Raw genomic sequence first — 22,367 nt, forward strand, 5'->3', positions numbered from 1 at the left:
CGCTGTCCACACCCTGTGTGTGTGTGTGTGTGTGTGTGTGTGTGTGTGTGTGTGTGTGTGTTGTGATGTATGACTTCTGTCCTGAATCTACTTCCTGTGACAAACACAACTATTGTTTCCAGCGTCCCTCAGGACATTGAACTGGCTGTGCTGCGTTCAGGTGCCGCTCTGTGCTCCTGTGAACCACAGGTCTGTGTGAGCTCTGACACCTGCTGGTGGAAACACAATACACACCGTCGAGCTCTCAAAGAGCCTGAAGAGGTTTCATTAAGTTGTTGTTCAGGCGAGTCAGTCGAGTGTTTGAGTCGAGTGAGTGAGTCGAGTCTGAAAGTCTCCAGAAGATTTACGGAGAGTCGACACTTTTAGAAATTTGAGTCTGTGTTGACTCAGTCATGTTCATGGGACAGCTGTGGCTCAGGAGGTAGAGCGGTCGTCCACCAATCAGGAGGTCGGTGGTTCGATCCCTGGCCTCGGCAGTCCACATGCCGAAGTGTCCTTCGGCAAGATACTGAACCCTGCTGCGCCGTCGGTGTGTGAGTTCATATGAACGTGGCTTTGGATCAAAGCGTCTGCAGTGACTGACTGTCAGTGTGATTTACAGTCTGAAGATTTTAAAGACTGTTCTTACAGTCGGGAGTGTTTCAGTGTTTACAGTTGCCATGAAATTTGAATCTAGAGTTTCTGCTCATTTTGCTCAACACCCTGAAATTTTCATGAAGCTCCATCACAGAAGTCGTCAGGAAGGTTTAAACCTCAGCAGTAACAAGCTTTGAGCTTCCTCTGCTCATCTGTCTTTGTCTTTCGTTCAGGAGCTCAGACTCATTTCCACTCATTTGTTTTCTGTCTTCGTGTCTTTTGCCCACATTTAGGACTGAACACCTGCACAGACGGGACAATGTGAATTATCAGCTTAATGTCAGACTGTTAGAAAGACACAGAGAGTTAATAAAGGTGGAGGAGAGAGTGATGGAGGAGAGGCGGAGCTGACCTTTCAGCAGAGCTGAATAATGAACCAACAGATGGACGAGAAGGAGAGACAGAACAGGAGTCCACTGATGTCTCCAACAATGTCAGCCAGAAACTCAAAGCTCGGATTCTCCAAAATCTCAAAGGAGTTCTGTAGCGAGTTAAGAAACATGCTAAAAACACACAAAAAACACTGATAACATGCTGAAAACACGCTGAAAGCACACTGGAAACACACTGAAAACACACTGAAAACATGCTGAAAACACGCTGAAAACACGCTGAAAACACGCTGAAAACATGCTGAAAACACACTGAAAATACGCTGAAAACACGCTAAAAACACTTTGAAAACACACTGAAAACATGCTAAAATCACTCTGAAAACATGCTGAAAACACGCTGAAAACACACTGAAAACATGCTAAAGATACGCTAAAAACACTCCGAAAACATGCTAACACACACACGCTGTCAGAAAACCAAACATGACCATTTAACCTGTGTGTGTGTGTGTGTGTGTGTGTTTGTATGTGTGTGTGTGTGTGTGTGTGTGTACAGTAAGTACCAGGTGGTGGTGGAGGAGGAGCGCCCCCGCAGGCAGAGGAGAGGTACTGCAGAGATCCTGCGCTGCTACCCGGTGCCCATTCACTTCCAGAACGCCACGCTGTTCGACTCTCAGTATTACTTCAGTGCAGAGCTGCCGATGAGCGAGCTGAGAGCGCCGGTGCCCTTCTGTGTCGGTCAGTGGCTCACACACTGCTAGCTAGTTAGCGGGCTAAATGCTACACTAGTCTGTCAGCTGGGTAGTTAGTTAGCGGGCTAAATGCTACACTAGTCTGTCAGCTGGGTAGTTAGTTAGCGGGCTAAATGCGACGCTAGTCTGTCAGCTGGGTAGTTAGTGAATTGTTGTACTAATTATGTGTGTGTGTGTGTGTGTATTTTCTATGTGTGTACGCAGGCGATAACAGGACCTACAGTGGTTATTGGAACGCTCCCCTGCTGCCTCATAAGAGTTATGGGATCTACTACCAGGCTGTCAGCACTGCTAACGGGGTGAGTCCACCTGTCCGCCTGTCCACAGGGGACTCAGACAAACACGTAGGACAGGTATGACCCTGTGGCTGCAGCTCAGGAGGTGGAGCAGGTGGAGGCCGGCCTCTGCAGGTGTCACAGAGCCACCACTGTGTGAATAGGTGAATGTGTGAATGTATGAATGTGTGAGTGGCTGAATGTATGAATGTGTGAGTGGGTGAATGTGAATGTGTGAGTGGGTGAATGTGTGAATGTGTGAATGTGTGAGTGGGTGAATGGGTGAATGTGCGAGTGGTTGAATGTATGAATGTGTGAGTAGATGAATGTATGAATGTGTGAGTGGGTGAATGTATGAGTGTGTGAGTGGGTGAATGTGTGAATGGGTGAATGTGTGAGTGGTTGAATGTATGAATGGGTGAATGTGTGAGTGGGTGAATGTATGACTGTGTGAATGTGTGAGTGGGTGAATGTATGAATGTGTGAATGGGTGAATGGGTGAATGTGTGAGTGGGTGAAAGTATGAATGTGTGAGTGGTTGAATGTATGAATGTGTGAATGGGTGAATGTGTGAGTGGGTGAATGTATGAGTGTGTGAATGTGTGAGTGGGTGAATGTGTGAATGTGTGAATGCTGGCTCTGTTAAAGCGGGTCAGTAGGATTGGAAGAGTCTATTTACAAACAGCTGATGATGTGGATCAGATCTGGGATCCATGATCACCAGTATGAATGTGGGAACTCCCAGTAAAGCCCCAGGTGGAGAAATTCACACACACACACACACACACACACACACACACACACACACACACACTCACACACACACACTCACACATACACGCACTGTAATAGGACTGTATATAGGGCTAATCGGCTGTACTGGGGCTTGTGTGTGTGTTTGTGTGTCTGTGCATGTGTGTAAAAACGATAATTGTTCAATGTGACACACACAGAGACGGTGTGTTAATTATTGACGCTGGGAGGTTTAATTGGTGTGTGTGTGTGTGTGTGTGTGTGTGTGTGTGTATGTTGAATAATTCAGTGACAGTCGGGCTTTCTACTGTCGCCACTGTGTGTGTGTCTGTGTGTGTGTCTGTGTGTGTGTCTGTGTGTGTGTCTGTGTGAATATGAATATTCATGAGCTCTTGTGGTTAATTTGTCCTCCGTTTGTTAAAACCAGAAAGACACAAGATGTTCTCTCTCGCCTTTCACCAAAACCTGTTTCACTGTGTGTGTGTGTGTGTGTGTGTGTGTGTGTGTGTGTGTGTGTGTGTGTGTGTGTGCGTCTTGCTTGTTAAATGCCAGCACAGGCACTGATCCAGAGCCATTTTCCTTCTGTCCGCTCTGTTTACGGCGTGTGTGTGTGTGTGTGTGTGTGTGTGTGTGTGTGTGTGTGTGTGTGTCAGTGCCAGTGTGTATTTCTGGAGAAGTTGGCAGACGTGACAGCTAATATGTCGACGTTTGTGTTGACGGGAAACTAATTTGCTTCTGTCTGTCCAACAGGAGACAAAGATCGACTGTGTGCGTGTGGCCACCAAAGGTAAGATGTCCATGCATTTTATTTTGAAAGGAGTCTATTTTAATGTTTCATCTCAGTTCTATTTTTCAAAGTAATTTTATTTTGAAAGGCCATAGTACATTTAAACAGCTGGGTGCCATTCTAATTTAGTGAGTAGTCCAGAACATTTTACTTTGAAAAATATTCCACAGCATTTTATTTTGAAAAGTGGAGAGTACATTTTATTTGCATTTGATAGCAGTTAGGATCATTAGCCAGTTGGACCCAGTTTCTGGTCTCTGCTGAGTCTCTCTTGAAGTCTGCTAACTGCTGGACTGGATTCGCTGTTACATTAGCCGCTAGCTAGCCAGTCAGTGCTGCGTAATGAGACGCAGATGGCAGTTAGCTGCCGGAGCGCTAGGCTAATGGTTAGCACACCGGTCCCATCCAGAAGTATAATGGCTCACAGATGGCTGCTCGCCCATGACACCTGTCCACTCTGTGAGTCTTTCCTCCAGTGACAGGATGACCTGATGTCCTCTGCAGACAGACAGACAGACACATCACATACATAAAACACACATTGAACTCTATGCTATGCTAATGCTAGGCCAACACAAGGCTAATGACTGGAACTCTATGGGTCCAGACAGCTGTTTAGTGCTGCAGCTAAACAAGTTAAAACAGTGTTATCTCCCCTGGTGAACATCCAGGATTATCACACAAACACAGACGCACACACATGCACACACGCACACACACGCACACACACACACACACACACACACACACACACACACACACTCAGTAATTGACTGTTCTGGCTTTAATCAGCTTTTATTGGAGCACAGTTCTGGTGGCTAACGACACCAGATGCTGATTGGCTCTGCCAGTCCCCTGGCACCTGTCAGTCATGCTGCACAAGCCATCCAGCTCTCCCAAGGGGGGGTTCTCCTCCCCCTCCTCACCCACGGTGCCTTGCAGCGCTAACAGCGAGCAGAGCTGATTTGAATGTAAAGGAGAGCCGAACGTCAGCTGAATGTTAACTGGACAAACAAAACACACAGATTCAAGCTCAACGACTCGGAGTTCATTCTGTAGCTCTCACACGCACACGCGCACACACACACACACACACACACACACACACACACACGCACACACACACACACACGCACACACACACCCACACACACACACACACACACACGCACACACATATGCAGTATGCAGTGTGCAGTATGTGTTTTTCTGTGTAAACCACATGCAGAGTGTGTAGTCTTCATCACACCTGGTGGTGACACGGTGAACTCAGCTCAGTCCGGTTGGCAGCAGACGCCTGCTGTCAGACTCTCAGGTGCTCTGTGTGGTGTGGCGGCATTTCTTGTCAAGGCGCTGACAGAACGAGAGGAGCTTGATTGAAGGCTCTGATAAAACATCTGACCTGTCGGTATCAGTAACCTCCTCCAGCGACGCCATGGTTGTTGTTTACATCATGCAAGGTTCTGTAGCATCTGGCGTCTCTGGCGTCCTCTGGTGGTGTCCTCCAGTGACACGTGTAGGACGCAGGTAAGTACGCGTGGTAGAGAGCCTGGTGTCAGCGGCCAATCACCTGTTCTCACCTGAAGATGCTTCCTGATCAGCTGCTGCTGACGTTGAACGGCTCCTCGCTCGGCTCCCTCTGCCTGTTGGATTACTAATGTCTGATGATTGATCAATTGATCAGCTGGTTGACGAGCTTCTCTTCCAGGTCTGTTTCTGGGACTAAAACATGAACTGAACGTGCTCTCCTGTCGGGGTCGTTTCATCCGTCAGCCACTGACACGAAAACAGTGCTCAGAAGTGAAGTCGTGTGACCTCGTCAGAGCTGTGACATCGTTTCAATGACTGTCACATTTGATCCAAAGCGGCGTACAAATCAACTCACACACGATGGCGCAGCATCAGGGCCGTTCAGGGGTTCGGGATCTTGCCCAACGACACTTCGGCACGTGGACTGCCGAGGCCAGGGATCGAACAGCCGACCTCCTGATCGGTGGACGGCCGCTCTGCCTCCTGAGCCACAGAGATATTAAGAGATAATTAATGATTGACAAACATCATTAATGACAGTGTCGTGTTTAGATCGTTGGTATCACCTGACAGTAAAGCTTGGTTTACGCTTCTGCGTCGCGGCGACGCCGTACCTACGGCGTACACCCTACGCCGTCACTGAGCATTCGTAGTTCTGCGTCGAGGGAACGCGTTGTTCCGCAATTCACCGCCAAGCCGCTAGGGGGGTGCGGCTGTGTCTTTGTATGGTTTCGGGGGGCTCTTGCTGCCGCGAAGAGGAGTTGTAGAGGTGGTCGTACTTGCGTACCTCCTCGATAATTCTTTCTTCGGCTTGGTCCAGTTTTTCTTGTAGCTCTCACCACAGAAACTTTGAAAATGGCGGTGTTGTTGTGCTGCGACCATAGGGCTGCGACTGAACCGAAAATTACGTTCTGAACGGACCAATCAGAGTCCTCGACGTTCACGTCACTGCGCGTCGACGCGACGCGTAGTCAGGATTTTTTGGAGGTGCGCGTCAGGCTACAGCGTAGGGTCCGCGTAGGGGTCTGCGTCGACGGCGTAGGTACGGCGTCGCCGCGACGCAGAAGCGTAAACCAAGCTTAAGGCCACACGCTGTGTGTCCGCTTACTGTACACATGTACGTGCGTATACACATACATGTGTACAGTATGTATATACTGTGTACATGTACATGTATATACTGTTCATGTACGTGTATACACTGATATATGTGAGGTGTTGAGTCAGTGAAGGCTGATGATTCCCTTCAGGAGAGCAGGATGATGCTGCATGATACTAATACTTCTGCTCCTGTATAAACCACTGCTACAGCCTGTCTCTCCCTGCCTGTCTGTCTCTCCCTGCCTGTCTGTCTCTCTCTGCCTGTCTGTCTCTCTCTGCCTGTCTGTCTCTCTCTGCCTGTCTGTCCATCTCTCTGCATGCCTTCTTGGATGAACAGCTGCTATAATCGTCACCCAGCTCACCACGCCATACATTCGCATCGCACCGGCGGCTGGCGACAAGCAGCTCACAGGTCAGACCAAACTTACAGAAACACACAGAAATACACAGAAATTAATCTCCTAGCAGCTCCTATTATGATGTTCAGTCTGCCTGATGAAGAAGATGAGGTGAGGTCAAAATGTGACACTAAACCAGCTTAATGACCTTCACGAGCAGCTGTGGATCACATGTGTACAGTAACACTAACAGGAGCAGCTAACAGGAGCAGCTAACAGGAGCAGCTAACAGGAGGTGCTACTGTACTGTACTGTGTGTGTGTGTGTGTGTGTGTGTGTGTGTGTGTGTGTGTGTTTGTGGATTAAGTCTGACAATGAACAAAAGGATGGTTGGGGATTAGGATGTGTGTGTGTGTGTGTGTGTGTGTGTGTGTGTGTGTGTGTGTGTCAGCCTCCTGTCCTTAATGTTCAACAGAAAACAGAACAGGTGGGACACACACACACACACACACGCACACACACACACACACACACACACACACACACACAAAGAAACACACACGCACACACACACACACACACACACACACACACACACACACTCACACACACACACAGTTCACAGAAAATTACATTTAAATATTTACCAGCCTGAAGGTTGAAACTTTCCACCAACTGCTTGTACGCACATATACGACATGATGGTGTGTATGTGTGTGTGTGTGGGGGGGGGGGGGGGCCTCAAACACACTCAAACAGCTGTTCGCCCTGTATACACAAACATTAATACACACACACATACACATACACACCTCCCACTCAGCGTGACTGGCTGAAGCCCTGAAGCCAAAAACAGCTTCACTTTCACATAAAACAGTTTCTCTATGGCCCGCTGTGACACACACACACACACACACACACACACACAAAGAAACACTCACACACAAGAAACACACACACTTTCTCACACACACACACACACACACACACACACACACACACAAAGAAACACACACACGCACACACACACACACACACACACAAAGAAACACACACACACACAAGAAACACACACACACAAAGAAACACACACACAAAGAAACACTCACACACACACGCACACAGACACACAAAGAAACACACACACACGCACACACAGACACACAAAGAAACACACACACACACACACACACACACACACACACAAAGAAACACACACACACACACACACACACAGATAAATTCTTCAAAGCAGTGTTCTGAGAGCCTTTAAACTGAAAACAGCAGCTCTCTGCCTCCAAGGGGCTGATGTCTGTGTGTGTGTGTGTGTGTGTGTGTGTGTGTGTGTGTGTGTGTCTGTGTGTGTGTCTGTGTGTGTGTGTGTGTGTGTGTGTGTCTGTGTGTCTGTGTCTGTCTGTGTGTGTGTGTGTGTGTGTGTCTGTGTCTGTGTGTGTGTGTGTGTGTGTGTGTGTCTGTGTGTGTGTGTGTGTGTGTGTCTGTGTCTGTGTGTCTGTGTCTGTCTGTGTGTGTGTGTGTGTGTGTGTGTGTGTGTGTGTGTGTGTGTGTCTGTGTGTGTGTGTGTGTGTGTGTGTGTGTGTGTCTGTGTGTCTGTGTCTGTCTGTGTGTGTGTGTGTCTGTGTGTGTGTGTCTGTCTATGTGTGTGTGTGTGTGTGTGTGTGTCTGTCTGTGTGTGTGTGTGTGTGTGTGTGTGTCTGTGTGTGTGTGTCTGTGTGTGTGTGTGTGTGTGTGTCTGTGTCTGTCTGTGTGTGTGTGTGTGTGTGTGTGTGTCTGTGTGTGTGTGTGTGTGTGTGTGTGATGAAACGATAAAGAGAGGTGGCTGCTGATCGTCGAGCTCGTCTGACCTTGAAGAGACGAAAACAGAACATAAAGAAAAGTGCAGATTGATTTTACTGGAAACCAGTTTGCTTCACTGCAGCTGGTTCCTCTGCAGACCAGTGGAGAATTTCACTGGGGCAGAGCTAGTCAAACTGGTTCCCTGTCACTTCTGTTAAAGTCTAGTGTAGAACTAAACTGGGCCAGGGTTGGGATTGAACTGGTCCAGCTGGTCTTTGTTCTGATCTGGACTGGTTTCTATCCAGGTCTTTTACAGATGTAGAACTGGCCAGACTGGTTTCTGTACTGGTTCTGTTCCAGACCAGAGTCAAACTTCACTGGTTAGACTGGTTATATTTTTAGGCTCACTGGACTGGCTCAGACCTCCAGAGGACTAAACTGGTCAGACTGGTTTCTTTCTGTCCCAGTTCTGTTACTGGTTTGACTGGATATGTTCCAGTGAAGAACAGAACTGGAGATAGAGAACAGGAGAGACATGTTCCTAGATTCCCATCTCCATCATAACCAGTTTAACTACACGCACACACACACACACGCACACACACACACACACACACACACACACTCACAGTGTCTCACACACACACACACACACAGCGTCTCACACACACACACACACACACACACACACACACACACACACACAGCGTCTCACACACACACACACACACACACACAGCGTCTCACACACACACACACACAGCGTCTCACACACACACACACACACACACACACAGCGTCTCACACACACACACACACACACACACACAGCGTCTCACACACACACACACACACAGCGTCTCTCACACACACACACACACACAGCGTCTCACACACACACACACACAGCGTCTCACACACACACACACACAGCGTCTCTCACACACACACACACACACACACACACACACACAGCGTCTCACACACACACACACACACACACACACACACACACACACAGCGTCTCACACACACACACACACACACACACACAGAGCGTCTCACACACACACACACACACACAGCGTCTCACACACACACACACACACACACAGCGTCTCACACACACACACTCACACACACACACACACAGCGTCTCTCACACACACACACACACACACAGCGTCTCTCACACACACACACACACACACACACACACACAGCGTCTCACACACACACACACACACACACAGCGTCTCACACACACACACTCACACACACACACACACAGCGTCTCTCTCACACACACACTCACACACACACACACACAGCGTCTCTCACACACACACACACACACACACACACAGCGTCTCTCACACACACACACACACACACACACAGCGTCTCTCACACACACACACACACACACACAGCGTCTCTCACACACACACACACACACACACACACACACACAGCGTCTCTCACACACACACACACACACACACAGCGTCTCTCACACACACACACACACACACACACACACAGCGTCTCACACACACACACACACACACACAGCGTCTCACACACACACACACACACACACACACAGCGTCTCTCACACACACACACACACACACACACACACACAGCGTCTCTCACACACACACACACACACACACACACACACAGCGTCTCTCACACACACACACACACACACACACACAGTGACTGATGGCTCTTGTCAGGCTCTGAATGGGAAAGTGTTGGAGGTCTGAATTGACACACACATTTATTACAGAGACGTCTCGTCCTGAACGTTTCTCATCAAATGGAAGGATATTACACCTCGACAGACACACACACACACACACAGACACACACACACACACACACACACACACACACACAGTGACACACACATACGCACAGTGACACACACACACGGTGACACCCACACACACACACACACGCACACACGGTGACACACACGTGGTGGAGGTAATGTCCTTCTCATCATGCAGTCAGAAGGACTGTTCGTCCGTCACACTCGGGCTTCGCCTCCTCTTCCTCGGCCTCCTCTTCCTCGGCCTCCTCTTTGTCGGTTCGCTCGCCTTCATCACAAAACGCTTCGTTCTGTTTTGTTCCGTCACAGCTGATTTGTGTTGTTAGCCACGTCCATAATGTCTCACACTCCATGAGACAGGACGGCTAATGGTTGCTAACATTTTGAGTACGTTAGCATGTTTGCTGTCAGCGATGAACTGATGGTTAATTAATGTCGACTAATTAAAAAATGAGTCAACGGTTCAGGATTGATACAAAGAGTTCAACAGTTCGTAGACGTTAACGTGAGTTCATGTTACTTCAAGGTTCTTGTGACAGTTGAATTTCTAAGTAGATGAATGTACGTCCAGAGTTTTAATGGATTATTAACAAACAGTAATTAATGGTAGTTAAAGGTAAATAGTATTGACTGCGTTTTATTTACAGATACTCAACAAATGAATGGAAACGTTCAAAGGTCAAAGGTCGTCGGTTAATGTCAGTTAATGGTTTCACTAACACAAAGTCACAGTTTATGTTAATTGTAGTTCTCAATAGTATTTACTCGTATTACAGGTAATCAATAGTAATCAATAATATTTCACAGGTACATAGTTGAAGCTCCCGCAAGTTAATTGTTGTTGATGACAAAGGGGTCGTTAACGGTGACGAAGGGGTCGTTAACGGTGATGAAGGGGTCGTTAATGGTTGTTGACAGTGACGAAGGGGTCGTTAACGGTGACGAAGGGGTCGTTAACGGTGACGAAGGGGTCGTTAACGGTGACGAAGGGGTCGTTAACGGTGACAAAGGGGTCGTTAATGGTAACAGTGGTTAATGTTATAGATCTGGATCATTGGTGCAACCGGGAAACCAGAACCAACCAAAACTGGCCTAAATGGTCAAAGAAGTTGGTAGTATTTCATAGTATTTGAACAGTAATTGATCGTAGTACTTCAGGTGATGGTGGTTTCAGATCATTAATGCTGGTTCATGTTTTCAGGAGCTGCGACCAGAAACCCAGAACCAGAACAGGAGAAACCCTCAGATCACACAGTGAAGATCGCTGGATCCATCGCCGGCGTCCTGCTCTTCATCATCATCTTCCTCGGCGTCATCCTGCTGATGAAGAAACGGTAAGAATATCTCACACACACACACACACACACACACACACACACACACACTCAGAGTGTGTTGCTTTGTCACATGACCTGGGGACCTGGTCCACATGATGGGTTTTAATGTTAATTCCGATCGATTAACGTCCGCCATGATTCTCCTCCACCTGACCGCCATCTTCGTTTGACTCCTCGTCGTCGGGTATCGTGAGTCAGAGCTAATGATTGTCGTTAATGTCACTCAGCACCTGCGTGTGGTGACCAGGACACCAGAAGAAGAACCTGCACCTGCTCATCTGCAGCCTGCAGCATTTCATAGTTAATAACAGCTGGTGGTATTTAACCAGCTGTCATCAAAGTTTTCAGTAGTAGTTAATGTTAGTTACTGGTTAATACTGGTTAAAACTGGTTAATGCTGGTAATTCATTCATTCATTCATTCATTCATTCATTCATTCGAGCAGAACCCCCGAAGTGAGAGCCTGTAGGTACTGTAGTACTTATACTGTAGTACTGCTATTATTTAAAGTAAATGTGTATAAATGAAGGTCCATCAAAACACACTCATGTCCACACACACACACACACACACACACACACACACACGCACAGTGACAGTGAGGATGATGAGGATGAATAATGGAGCAGATTGCAGCAGTAATCAGCATTAAACTATATGTGGACCGACTTTATTCTCCGACATCAAACACACACCCCCACTGGGACACACACACACGCGCGCACACACACACACACACACACACACACACACACACTTAAACACACAGAGAAATGCTTGTGTGTTTGGAGAACGCCGACGATAAGAGAGAAATTTAGATGAAAGAGCGTTTTATTCTTTGTTTTTCTTCAGTCGCCTCGAGCAGAATGGCTCCAGGCTACACACACACACACATTTATGAAAAGAGCGAGCGTGTGTGTGTGTGTGAGCGTGTGTGCTGGTGCAGCGTGGTGAGTTTCAGTCGGACTCGTCTGTCGGGTCGATCGAGCTCTGATCTCTGTAACAGATATTAGAGAGAGAGGCGGCTGTTCGGTCTCTAATGAGCTGTTTAATGTTGACGGGGTGCGTTTGATTTCCGCTCTGCCAGCAGACAGAGGTCAGACTCATTACAGCAGCAGGGTGGAGACAGGAAGCGGGACGTTTCAGCTCTGGCTGGCTGCAGGCTGATCAGACACACTAACCTTCCACCGCTCACAACTAGTTTTTTGTTGCTACAGGTGGAGCATGCAGTGAAGGCTCCACCTGTGACGGAGTCGTTCTCAGGTAACGAGAGTCCCGACGTGTTTGACTGAAGGACTGACTCATTCTGTGGAGGCAAATCAGCCTCAGTGATTTCTGTAAATATCTCTTATTGTGAATCTGATGCAGCAACACGTTTCACAGACTGAACGATGTGGAACGCTCCAAAAACACCTGTTTGGAACAGTCCACAGGTAAACAGGCTGATTGGTCACAGGTGAGAGGATCATGGTTGGGTATGAAAGGGGCGTCCTGGAAAGACTCAGTCGATCACAGAGGATGGAGAGAGTTCACCACTCTGTGAACACATGAAGGATGAAGGAGATGAACACATGAAGCTGCTGTCAGTGAACAGATCGATGACTGATGACTGATGATTGATCGTGGCTTGATTGATGTTTCAAACAGGCTGTTCAGGATCAGAGTCATCGTCGAAGCAGAAAATTGAAACATTCAAGTAAAGTAAAAGTACCTTGAACTTGTAGTGAAGTGCAGTATTTGAGTACATGTATGTGGTGAGTTCGCAGCGCTCTGTCGGTCGCTGAGCGTCACGTCAAGAACAAAACCAGGACGAGACATTCTGAACGTGAATCAGTGGATCTGAAACCAACAGATCCATAAAATCCCTGAATGATCGCTGATCACTGATTGGACCGTCGTCCTTACTGAGCTGATTCACTGATAATGAAGCGGTCAATAGTTTGTTAGGTACACCTGTACGATGTCAGAGCTCAGGTCTCTGTTTGAAGGTTTCATCCTGTTCATTTCCATCAGGGGTCAGAATATTAGGAACACCTCTGAATAGAACACAGTCCAGAATAAGAGCAGCAGCTCTGAGCTCAGTCATGAAGAACATCCCATCGCTCAGTTTAACGAGCCTGGACAGAAAGCGTGAAGCCTGGATCTGCTGAAACAGACGAAGAAGAACAGAAGCTTTAGAGGAGACAGTGGAGCTGCTCAGCGTCTCAGCTGACAGATTATCGATTGATCAGGTGATCGATCGGATCAAACCTCAAACCGATCAGACAGAAATTCTAAACTTACTCGGAGGCTAAAATCTGCGCAGGTGTACCTGCTAACACGGACTCAGGTACGCCATTGGTCCTCAAGGTCTCTTCTGTTCACATGTTCACCTCCAATCAGATGTTTGCCCTCCCCCTCACACTCTGATGGACTCCTCGTACCGGCCAATCACCACTCTCCACTCCTCCACCTCCACACACAATGATTTAACTCATCTGTTCTGTTTTTCTCTCTGAGACATTAATCTGTTGTTTTTCCTTTTTCTGTTTTTCTGTTTTTCTTTCCCTCCATTCCATCCCTCCCTCTGCTCCGCCCCCACCACTCAGACGAAGAAATTATCACTCCTACACTTACTACCTGTGAGTAACCTGTTTGACCTCTGACCTCTCACCTGTGACCTTCACCTTCACCTTAACATTAAACCTCAACACCTGAAACACCTGAAAGGCTCCAAGTGTGCACCTGCCTGCATTCCTGCTTATCCTTTAATCTGTGACCCCTGACCCCTGAACCTAAACCCCTGACCCCTGAACCTCCTGACCCCTGAACCTAAACCCCTGAACCTAAACCCCTGACCCCTGAACCTCCTGATCTAAACCCCTGACCCCTGAACCTAAACCCCTGACCCCTGAACCTCCTGATCTAAACCCCTGACCCCTGAACCTCCTGACCCCTGAACCTAAACCCCTGACCCCTGAACCTCCTGATCTAAACCCCTGACCCCTGAACCTCCTGACCCCTGAACCTAAACCCCTGACCCCTGAACCTCCTGATCTAAACCCCTGACCCCTGAACCTCCTGACCCCTGAACCTAAACCCCTGACCCCTGAACCTCCTGATCTAAACCCCTGACCCCTGAACCTAAACCCCTGAACCTAACCTTAATCCCTGAATTTGTGCACATGCAGCAGGTAGCACACGTGTGGTCGAAGGTTTGCCGACACACACATTATTTGAACCGTTTGTCATTCAGCTGGCGTACCTGTTACAAGTCTACTTTTTAACGAATCCTGTCACACCGAACGTTGTGCAACCAACTAACCCGATTAATCAAAAAAACGAACGCCTTGCATTCATCACATCAGAAACCACGGAGACCTTTGATGAGGAACTGATGTTGACCACGGTCACATCCTGGACTCGGACGCCCATCAGTCTTGTAGATGTAGTCTGATCTGTGAAATCCTTCCTCTCAGATTACAAGAACAAACTGGGAGAATCTGCTTCGTCAATCTGCCCGTTCGTTGGGATGGACCGCCGGCCTTTCTCTGGACAGCGAAGGACGGCCGGCGCGTCTTCATCGTTTAGCAAACCGTGTCAATGCAGAACCTGAATGCCGCTCGGCCGTCCTTGGTGTTACTGCCGTCTCAGAACCGTCCCTGCGTCTGTCTGTCCTTTGGTGAAGGAGCTTCGTCCCTCTGTTTCTTCCTGCTGGTGTATGTTTTTGTTTGTTTGTTTGCTGTTGTTGGTGTTTGTTTGATGTCATGTCATCACGTTCACGTCTGGCCAGCGAGCGACTGCAGATCAAAGCTAGCCTCTTGGCTAATTCTGCCATATTTAAAGTGACGTCTGCTCTATAATACAATAAACGGAGCAAAGATTTTACCCTTCACCTCAACTTCACCTTTGACCTTTGACCTCTGACCCTAAACATGAACCTGGCCCCGGGTCCGGCACCGCGTTGGTGTTCACGTGTTTCACGCCGCAGAAGACTCGCCGTCCTCTGTGGCGTCCGTCCGTCCGTCCGTTCAGCGTTGCTTCGCTGCAGTTAGCTCGCGGCGTCCTCGGCGTTCATCGGCCTCGGCTTCACGTTCGCCCGCCGTGTCTGAAAAAAGATTTGAGTTCATTTCACCATCGCTCGACTGGACTCAACACGCCTCCAGTTTCTTCCTCCTGATTGGCTCAACACCGAGTGGATGCTTCTGTTTCCTGTTCCAAACACTGATGTGAAAAGTGAAAATAAAAATAGTGAAACTCGGCTTTTTGATCAATAAATGTGTGAGATGGAGAAGAGAAACCTGAGTTTCCCTCCAGGTTACAGCTGAATTATCTCCAACCAACGCCTCCTCAGGGAGACAGGAAGTGCTCACACACTCCTCCTCAGGTCACTCTGTGTGTGTGTGTGTGTGTGTGTGTGTGTGTGTGTGTGTGTGTGTGTGTGTGTGTTCGTCATGTTTGCATGTAAGTTTGTGTGCTTTCCATCGACACACACACATTAAGCTGGTCCAGTGTGTGTGTTTACACACACTTCCACTCAAATATCAGAAAAAAGAGAAGCTGAATAAATGATCACAGGTCGATCAGCTTGATCAGAGTCGATCAAACCCTGACAGTCAGAGATCCTAAAGGAGGCTGAAAGACTGCTGTGATCTACTGCTGTGTGTGTGTGTGCGTGTGTGTGTGTGTGTGTGTGTGCGTGTGTGTGTGTGTGTGTGTGTGTGTGTGTGTGTGTGTGTGAGAGAGAGAGAGAGAGAGAGAGAGAGAGAGAGGTGTGCAGTGGAGCAGGGTTAATAGAATTAGCCGGCTGTAATAAACCTGTCTGATCAAATGATCGTTACAAGGAGAGGCACACACACACACACACACACACACACACACACACACACTCTGACATCCATTATCACTAACAGCATTGTCCTGTTGCTCATTAGATTAGCGTAGATTAGCCTTGACATGCATCTGTGTGTGTGTGTTATTGTTAAGTGTTGCTAAATCAATCATCCCCAACACCTCGCTGATGATGTCATGACACATACACACACACACAGAGTCAGTTTCCATTGAAACCAGATATGAAAACGCAGAGAGGCTGTTTTGCTGCAGTGTCTTCTTGGTAGAGTGAGGTTCTCTCCTGCTCGCTCTATTCACTCATCTCTTCAGAGTGTGTGTCAGTGCAGAGGTCAAAGGTCAGGACAGCTGATTGGATTTAGAGAGGTTGGCTCGACTCTGCAGGAAAATGAGAGAGCCTCAAACACACGGACAGAAGATACAGTTTGAAAAGATAGAAATACTGAAGTCTGCTGAGAAAACTTGACAAAAACCTTTTCAACTAACAGTGAAGAGACAATTCAGTCAAAAAAGTTTGTCTGCGCTTGTCTTTGTAGTCGTTCTTGTCTCTTTGTGGTCGTTTGTCGTCTCGTTGGGGTTGTTTTTTTGTGTCTTTGTGGTCGTTTTTAGTCTCTTTATGGTCGTTTTTTAGTCTCTCTGTGGTGGTTTGTCGTCTCTCTGTGGTTGTTTTTTAGTCTCTTGTCGTGGGTTTTTAGTCTCTGTGGTTGTTTTTTCGTCTCTTTGTAGTGGTTTGTTGTCTCTTTGCAGTGGTTTGTCGTCTCTTTGTGGACGTTTGGTCGTTTTTCGTCTCTTTGTAGTGGTTTGTCGTCTCTTTGTGGACGTTTGGTCGTTTTTCATCTCTTTGTAGTGGTTTGTCGTCTCTTTGTGGACATTTGGTCGTTTTTCGTCTCTTTGTAGTGGTTTGTCGTCTCTTTGTGGACGTTTGGTCGTTTTTCGTCTCTTTGTAGTGGTTTGTCGTCTCTTTGTGGACATTTGGTCGTTTTTCGTCTCTTTGTAGTGGTTTGTCGTCTCTTTGTGGACGTTTGGTCGTTTTTCATCTCTTTGTAGTGGTTTGTTGTCTCTTTGCAGTGGTTTGTCTTCTCTCTGTGGTTGTTTGGTTGTTTTTAGTCTCGTTGTAGTGGTTTGTCGTCTCTTTGTGGACATTTGGTCGTTTTTCGTCTCTTTGTAGTGGTTTGTCGTCTCTTTGTGGACGTTTGGTCGTTTTTCGTCTCTTTGTAGTGGTTTGTCGTCTCTTTGTGGACATTTGGTCGTTTTTCGTCTCTTTGTAGTGGTTTGTCGTCTCTTTGTGGACGTTTGGTCGTTTTTCATCTCTTTGTAGTGGTTTGTTGTCTCTTTGCAGTGGTTTGTCTTCTCTCTGTGGTTGTTTGGTCGTTTTTAGTCTCGTTGTAGTGGTTTGTCGTCTTTCTGTGGTCGTTTTTTAGTCTCTTGTCGTGGGTTTTTAGTCTCTGTGGTTGTTTTTTAGTCTCTTTGTAGTGGTTTGTCGTCTCTTTGTGGACGTTTGGTCATTTTTCGTCTCTTTGTAGTGGTTTGTTGTCTCTTTGTCGTGGGTTGTCGTCTCTCTGTGGTCGTTTATCGTCTCTTTAATTGTCTCCTCTCCTCAGACTATATTCTAGTTGGATCTGAATCGTGTTGAAACAGAAGGATCTAGACACACTGCATGTTTCCTCATGGGCAGACGCAGACAGCAGCAGTTTGTGCAGCAGAGGAAGAGGTTGTGTTGTGGATGTAGAGTTTGTGTGTTCAGGTCTGAATCAGAGAAGAAGAAATGCTGCAGGTTTTTACTGTCTGACTGAACCACAGAAGAAGAAATAGGTGACATGAGGGGGAGGAGGGCAGCCTCGCCTCGGGGCGCTTTCACCGTCCTCCATGTTAACCCCAACACACACACACACACACACACACACACACACACACACACACACAGAGTGAGAGCTGCTTTCACTGATGTCTTACTTTCCAGTTTAAAAGCCTGTTTTTTATATTTATTTATATATTTCAACATTTTTTCCTAGTTCCATTTTCAGGTCAGGGTTAAACTTTCCACTCTGTGTGTGTGTGTGTGTGTGTGTGTGTGTGTGTGTGTGTGTGTGAGTAATTGGACAAATGGAGGCTTTTTTATTCACACACTCAGAATAGAAAGATAGAAAATACGTCGAGCTCTGCAAACGGACAGTGTTTTTCTGTGTGTGTGTGTGTGTGTGTGTGTGTGTGTGTGTGTGTGTGGAAACAGATGATGGTAGATGCATGGACGAGAGGATGAAAGGATGTTTTTAAAGATGTTATTTTTTCCTGTGCTGTGGTTCAGTTCAATAAACAGATTAAGAGACGGTGGACATGTTTAAAGATAGAGACGAGGAGAAGAAGAAAAGACGGCAGAGACGGAATGAAAAGAAAAGATCAGAAGACATCAGAAATAAACACGAGGAGAGGCAGAGAGAGACGAAACAGACCGGAGACAAACGTCAAATCCTCCGAACGTTAAAAAAGACTGAAGTTTGTGGATCATTTTCTGCCGATCGACAATCGATTAATTGATCAATGCTGTCGTTTGATTGATGAGGTCTGAATATTCTGACAGTGAAGCTGTTTCTAAAGACATATTTAATGTTCTGCAGCCTTTGTAGAAATGAGCCCCCCCACCCTGTAACACCATCACCACCAACAGGCAGCGAGGGGCCCAGTCCACCTTAAATTTGACCTGAACTGTGGAACTAAAGGACAAAAAACAGGACAAAAAGAACTGAGCGAGAGGACACGTCCATCTTTACGGCTCGGTTTACGTTCAGCTCGTTCAGCCGTCACGCCGCCTTAAAATCCTCCTTTATAACCTTATCAGAAAAACACAACTCCTGTACCACCTTAAAGGAGAAGTGCCACCTTAAAAACCTCACTATTACCACTTATATCACATTGATACCGCCTTAACTGCCCAAATACACATCACAGCCTGAGCTGCTTTGTTCTGTCTCTGCAGGAAGTTGGCGAAGAAGAGGAAGGAAACTCTGAGCTCCAGACAGGAAATGACTCTGATGGTCAACAACTCCCAACACACAACAATGGTGGACACACACACGCACACACTGAACGGACGCAGTGAGTGCACCGCGACACAAACACACACACACACACAAAAATACATAAGCACACACCTTATGTTGTTGAATTGAATGAGACAAGATGAGAGACAACAGATGAGACAACGGATCTGAGACAGAACGAGATGAGACAAAGATGATGAAGGTCAATGAGAAAGAGGGGAGACATAAAAGAAAGATGAGACGAAAGAGGACAGAACACCAGAAAACAGACCATGAGGCATATGAGAAGACAAGAGGAAACAAGGAGACATTGTCCTCATCCATCTGTCCATCTTTCAGTCTGTTTTTAATGTTGCATCAACAGCACTGATCAATAAAGAATCTCATGTGTCTGTCTGTCTCTTTCAGTCTCTTTCAGTCTCTTTCCGTCTCTTCATGTCTCTTTCTGTCTCTTCCTGTCTCTTTCCATCTCTTTCCGTCCCTTCCTCTCTCTTCCTGTCTTTTCATGTCTCTTTCTGTCCCTTCCCATCTCTTCCTGTCTCTCCTGTCTCTTTCCATCTCTTCCCGTCTCTTCATGTCCCTTCCTGTCTCTTCCTGTCTCTTTCCGTCTCTTCCTGTCTCTTCTTGTCTCTTTCCATCTCTTCCTGTCTCTTTCCGTCTCTTCCTGTCTCTTCCTGTCCCTTCCTGTCTCTTCCTGTCTCTTCCTGTCTTTTTCCGTCCCTTCATGTCCCTTCCTGTCCCTTCCTGTCTCTTCCTGTCTCTTTCCGTCTCTTCCTGTCTCTTCCTGTCCCTTCCTGTCTCTTCCTGTCTCTTTCCGTCTCTTCCTGTCCCGTTCTGTCTCTTCCTATCTCTTCCTGTCTCTTTCCGTCCCTTCCTGTCTCTTCCTGTTTTTTCATGTCTCTTTCTGTCCTTTCCCGTCTCTTCCTGTCTCTTCCTGTCTTTTCATGTCTCTTTCTGTCCCTTCCCGTCTCTTCCTGTCTCTTCCCGTCCCTTCCTGTCTCTTCCTGTCTCTTTCCGTCCCTTCCTGTCTCTTCCTGTCTTTTCATGTCTCTTTCTGTCCCTTCCCGCCTCTTCATGTCCCTTCCTGTCCCTTCCTGTCTCTTCCTGTCTCTTTCCATCTCTTCCTGTCTCTTTCCGTCTCTTCCTGTCTCTTCCTGTCTTTTCATGTCTCTTTCTGTCCCTTCCCGTCTCTTCCTGTCTCTTCCCGTCCCTTCCTGTCTCTTCCTGTCTCTTTCCGTCCCTTCCTGTCTCTTCCTGTCTTTTCATGTCTCTTTCTGTCCCTTCCCGCCTCTTCATGTCCCTTCCTGTCCCTTCCTGTCTCTTCCTGTCTCTTTCCATCTCTTCCTGTCTCTTTCCGTCTCTTCCTGTCTCTTCCTGTCTCTTCCTGTCTCTTCCCGTCCCTTCCTGTCTCTTCCTGTCTCTTTCCGTCCCTTCCTGTCTCTTCCTGTCTTTTCATGTCTCTTTCTGTCCCTTCCCGTCCCTTCATGTCCCTTCCTGTCCCTTCCTGTCTCTTCCTGTCTCTTTCCGTCTCTTCCTGTCTCTTCCTGTCCCTTCCTGTCTCTTCCTGTCCCTTCCTGTCTCTTCCTGTCTCTTTCCGTCTCTTCCTGTCTCTTCCTGTCCCGTTCTATCCCTTCCTGTCTCTTCCTGTCTCTTTCCGTCCCTTCCTGTCTCTTCCTGTCTTTTCATGTCTCTTTCTGTCCCTTCCCGCCTCTTCATGTCCCTTCCTGTCCCTTCCTGTCTCTTTCAGTCTCTTTCCGTCCCTTCCCGTCCCTTCATGTCCCTTCCTGTCCCTTCCTGTCTCTTCCTGTCTCTTTCCGTCTCTTCCTGTCTCTTCCTGTCCCTTCCTGTCTCTTCCTGTCCCTTCCTGTCTCTTCCTGTCTCTTTCCATCTCTTTCCGTCCCTTCCTCTCTCTTCCTGTCTTTTCATGTCTCTTTCTGTCCCTTCCCATCTCTTCCTGTCTCTCCTGTCTCTTTCCATCTCTTCCCGTCTCTTCATGTCCCTTCCTGTCCCTTCCTGTCTCTTCCTGTCTCTTTCCGTCTCTTCCTGTCTCTTCTTGTCTCTTTCCATCTCTTCCTGTCTCTTTCCGTCTCTTCCTGTCCCTTCCTGTCCCTTCCTGTCTCTTCCTGTCTCTTTCCATCTCTTCCTGTCTCTTTCCGTCTCTTCCTGTCTCTTCCTGTCTCTTCCTGTCTCTTCCCGTCCCTTCCTGTCTCTTCCTGTCTCTTTCCGTCCCTTCCTGTCTCTTCCTGTCTTTTCATGTCTCTTTCTGTCCCTTCCCGTCCCTTCATGTCCCTTCCTGTCCCTTCCTGTCTCTTCCTGTCTCTTTCCGTCTCTTCCTGTCTCTTCCTGTCCCTTCCTGTCTCTTCCTGTCCCTTCCTGTCTCTTCCTGTCTCTTTCCGTCTCTTCCTGTCTCTTCCTGTCCCGTTCTATCCCTTCCTGTCTCTTCCTGTCTCTTTCCGTCCCTTCCTGTCTCTTCCTGTCTTTTCATGTCTCTTTCTGTCCCTTCCCGCCTCTTCATGTCCCTTCCTGTCCCTTCCTGTCTCTTTCAGTCTCTTTCCGTCCCTTCCCGTCCCTTCATGTCCCTTCCTGTCCCTTCCTGTCTCTTCCTGTCTCTTTCCGTCTCTTCCTGTCTCTTCCTGTCCCTTCCTGTCTCTTCCTGTCCCTTCCTGTCTCTTCCTGTCTCTTTCCATCTCTTTCCGTCCCTTCCTCTCTCTTCCTGTCTTTTCATGTCTCTTTCTGTCCCTTCCCATCTCTTCCTGTCTCTCCTGTCTCTTTCCATCTCTTCCCGTCTCTTCATGTCCCTTCCTGTCCCTTCCTGTCTCTTCCTGTCTCTTTCCGTCTCTTCCTGTCTCTTCTTGTCTCTTTCCATCTCTTCCTGTCTCTTTCCGTCTCTTCCTGTCCCTTCCTGTCTCTTCCTGTCTCTTCCTGTCTCTTTCCGTCTCTTCCTGTCTCTTCCTGTCTTTTTCCATCCCTTCATGTCCCTTCCTGTCCCTTCCTGTCTCTTCCTGTCTCTTTCCATCT

The 22,367-nt window shown here is 47.6% G+C and overlaps 1 protein-coding gene across 5 annotated transcripts in view; it reads left to right on the forward strand.

Annotated features, from left to right (window-relative positions):
- Positions 1-22,367, forward strand: part of LOC143339665 (receptor-type tyrosine-protein phosphatase mu-like) — a 115,028-nt gene that overhangs the window by 65,516 nt on the left and 27,145 nt on the right. For 2 of the 5 annotated variants that reach the window (XM_076761021.1, XM_076761022.1), the window contains exons 15-21: positions 1,528-1,709; positions 1,928-2,022; positions 3,502-3,538; positions 6,507-6,581; positions 11,346-11,478; positions 14,070-14,102; positions 19,286-19,404. In XM_076761021.1, coding sequence (XP_076617136.1) covers positions 1,528-1,709; positions 1,928-2,022; positions 3,502-3,538; positions 6,507-6,581; positions 11,346-11,478; positions 14,070-14,102; positions 19,286-19,404 — 674 coding nt within the window. The remainder of the gene's footprint in view (positions 1-1,527; positions 1,710-1,927; positions 2,023-3,501; positions 3,539-6,506; positions 6,582-11,345; positions 11,479-14,069; positions 14,103-19,285; positions 19,405-22,367) is intronic. The other 3 variants (XM_076761023.1, XM_076761024.1, XM_076761025.1) reach the window with 2 other exon arrangements.

This window comes from Chaetodon auriga, chromosome 21, assembly GCF_051107435.1.
Source record: "Chaetodon auriga isolate fChaAug3 chromosome 21, fChaAug3.hap1, whole genome shotgun sequence".
Taxonomy (NCBI): domain Eukaryota; kingdom Metazoa; phylum Chordata; class Actinopteri; order Chaetodontiformes; family Chaetodontidae; genus Chaetodon; species Chaetodon auriga.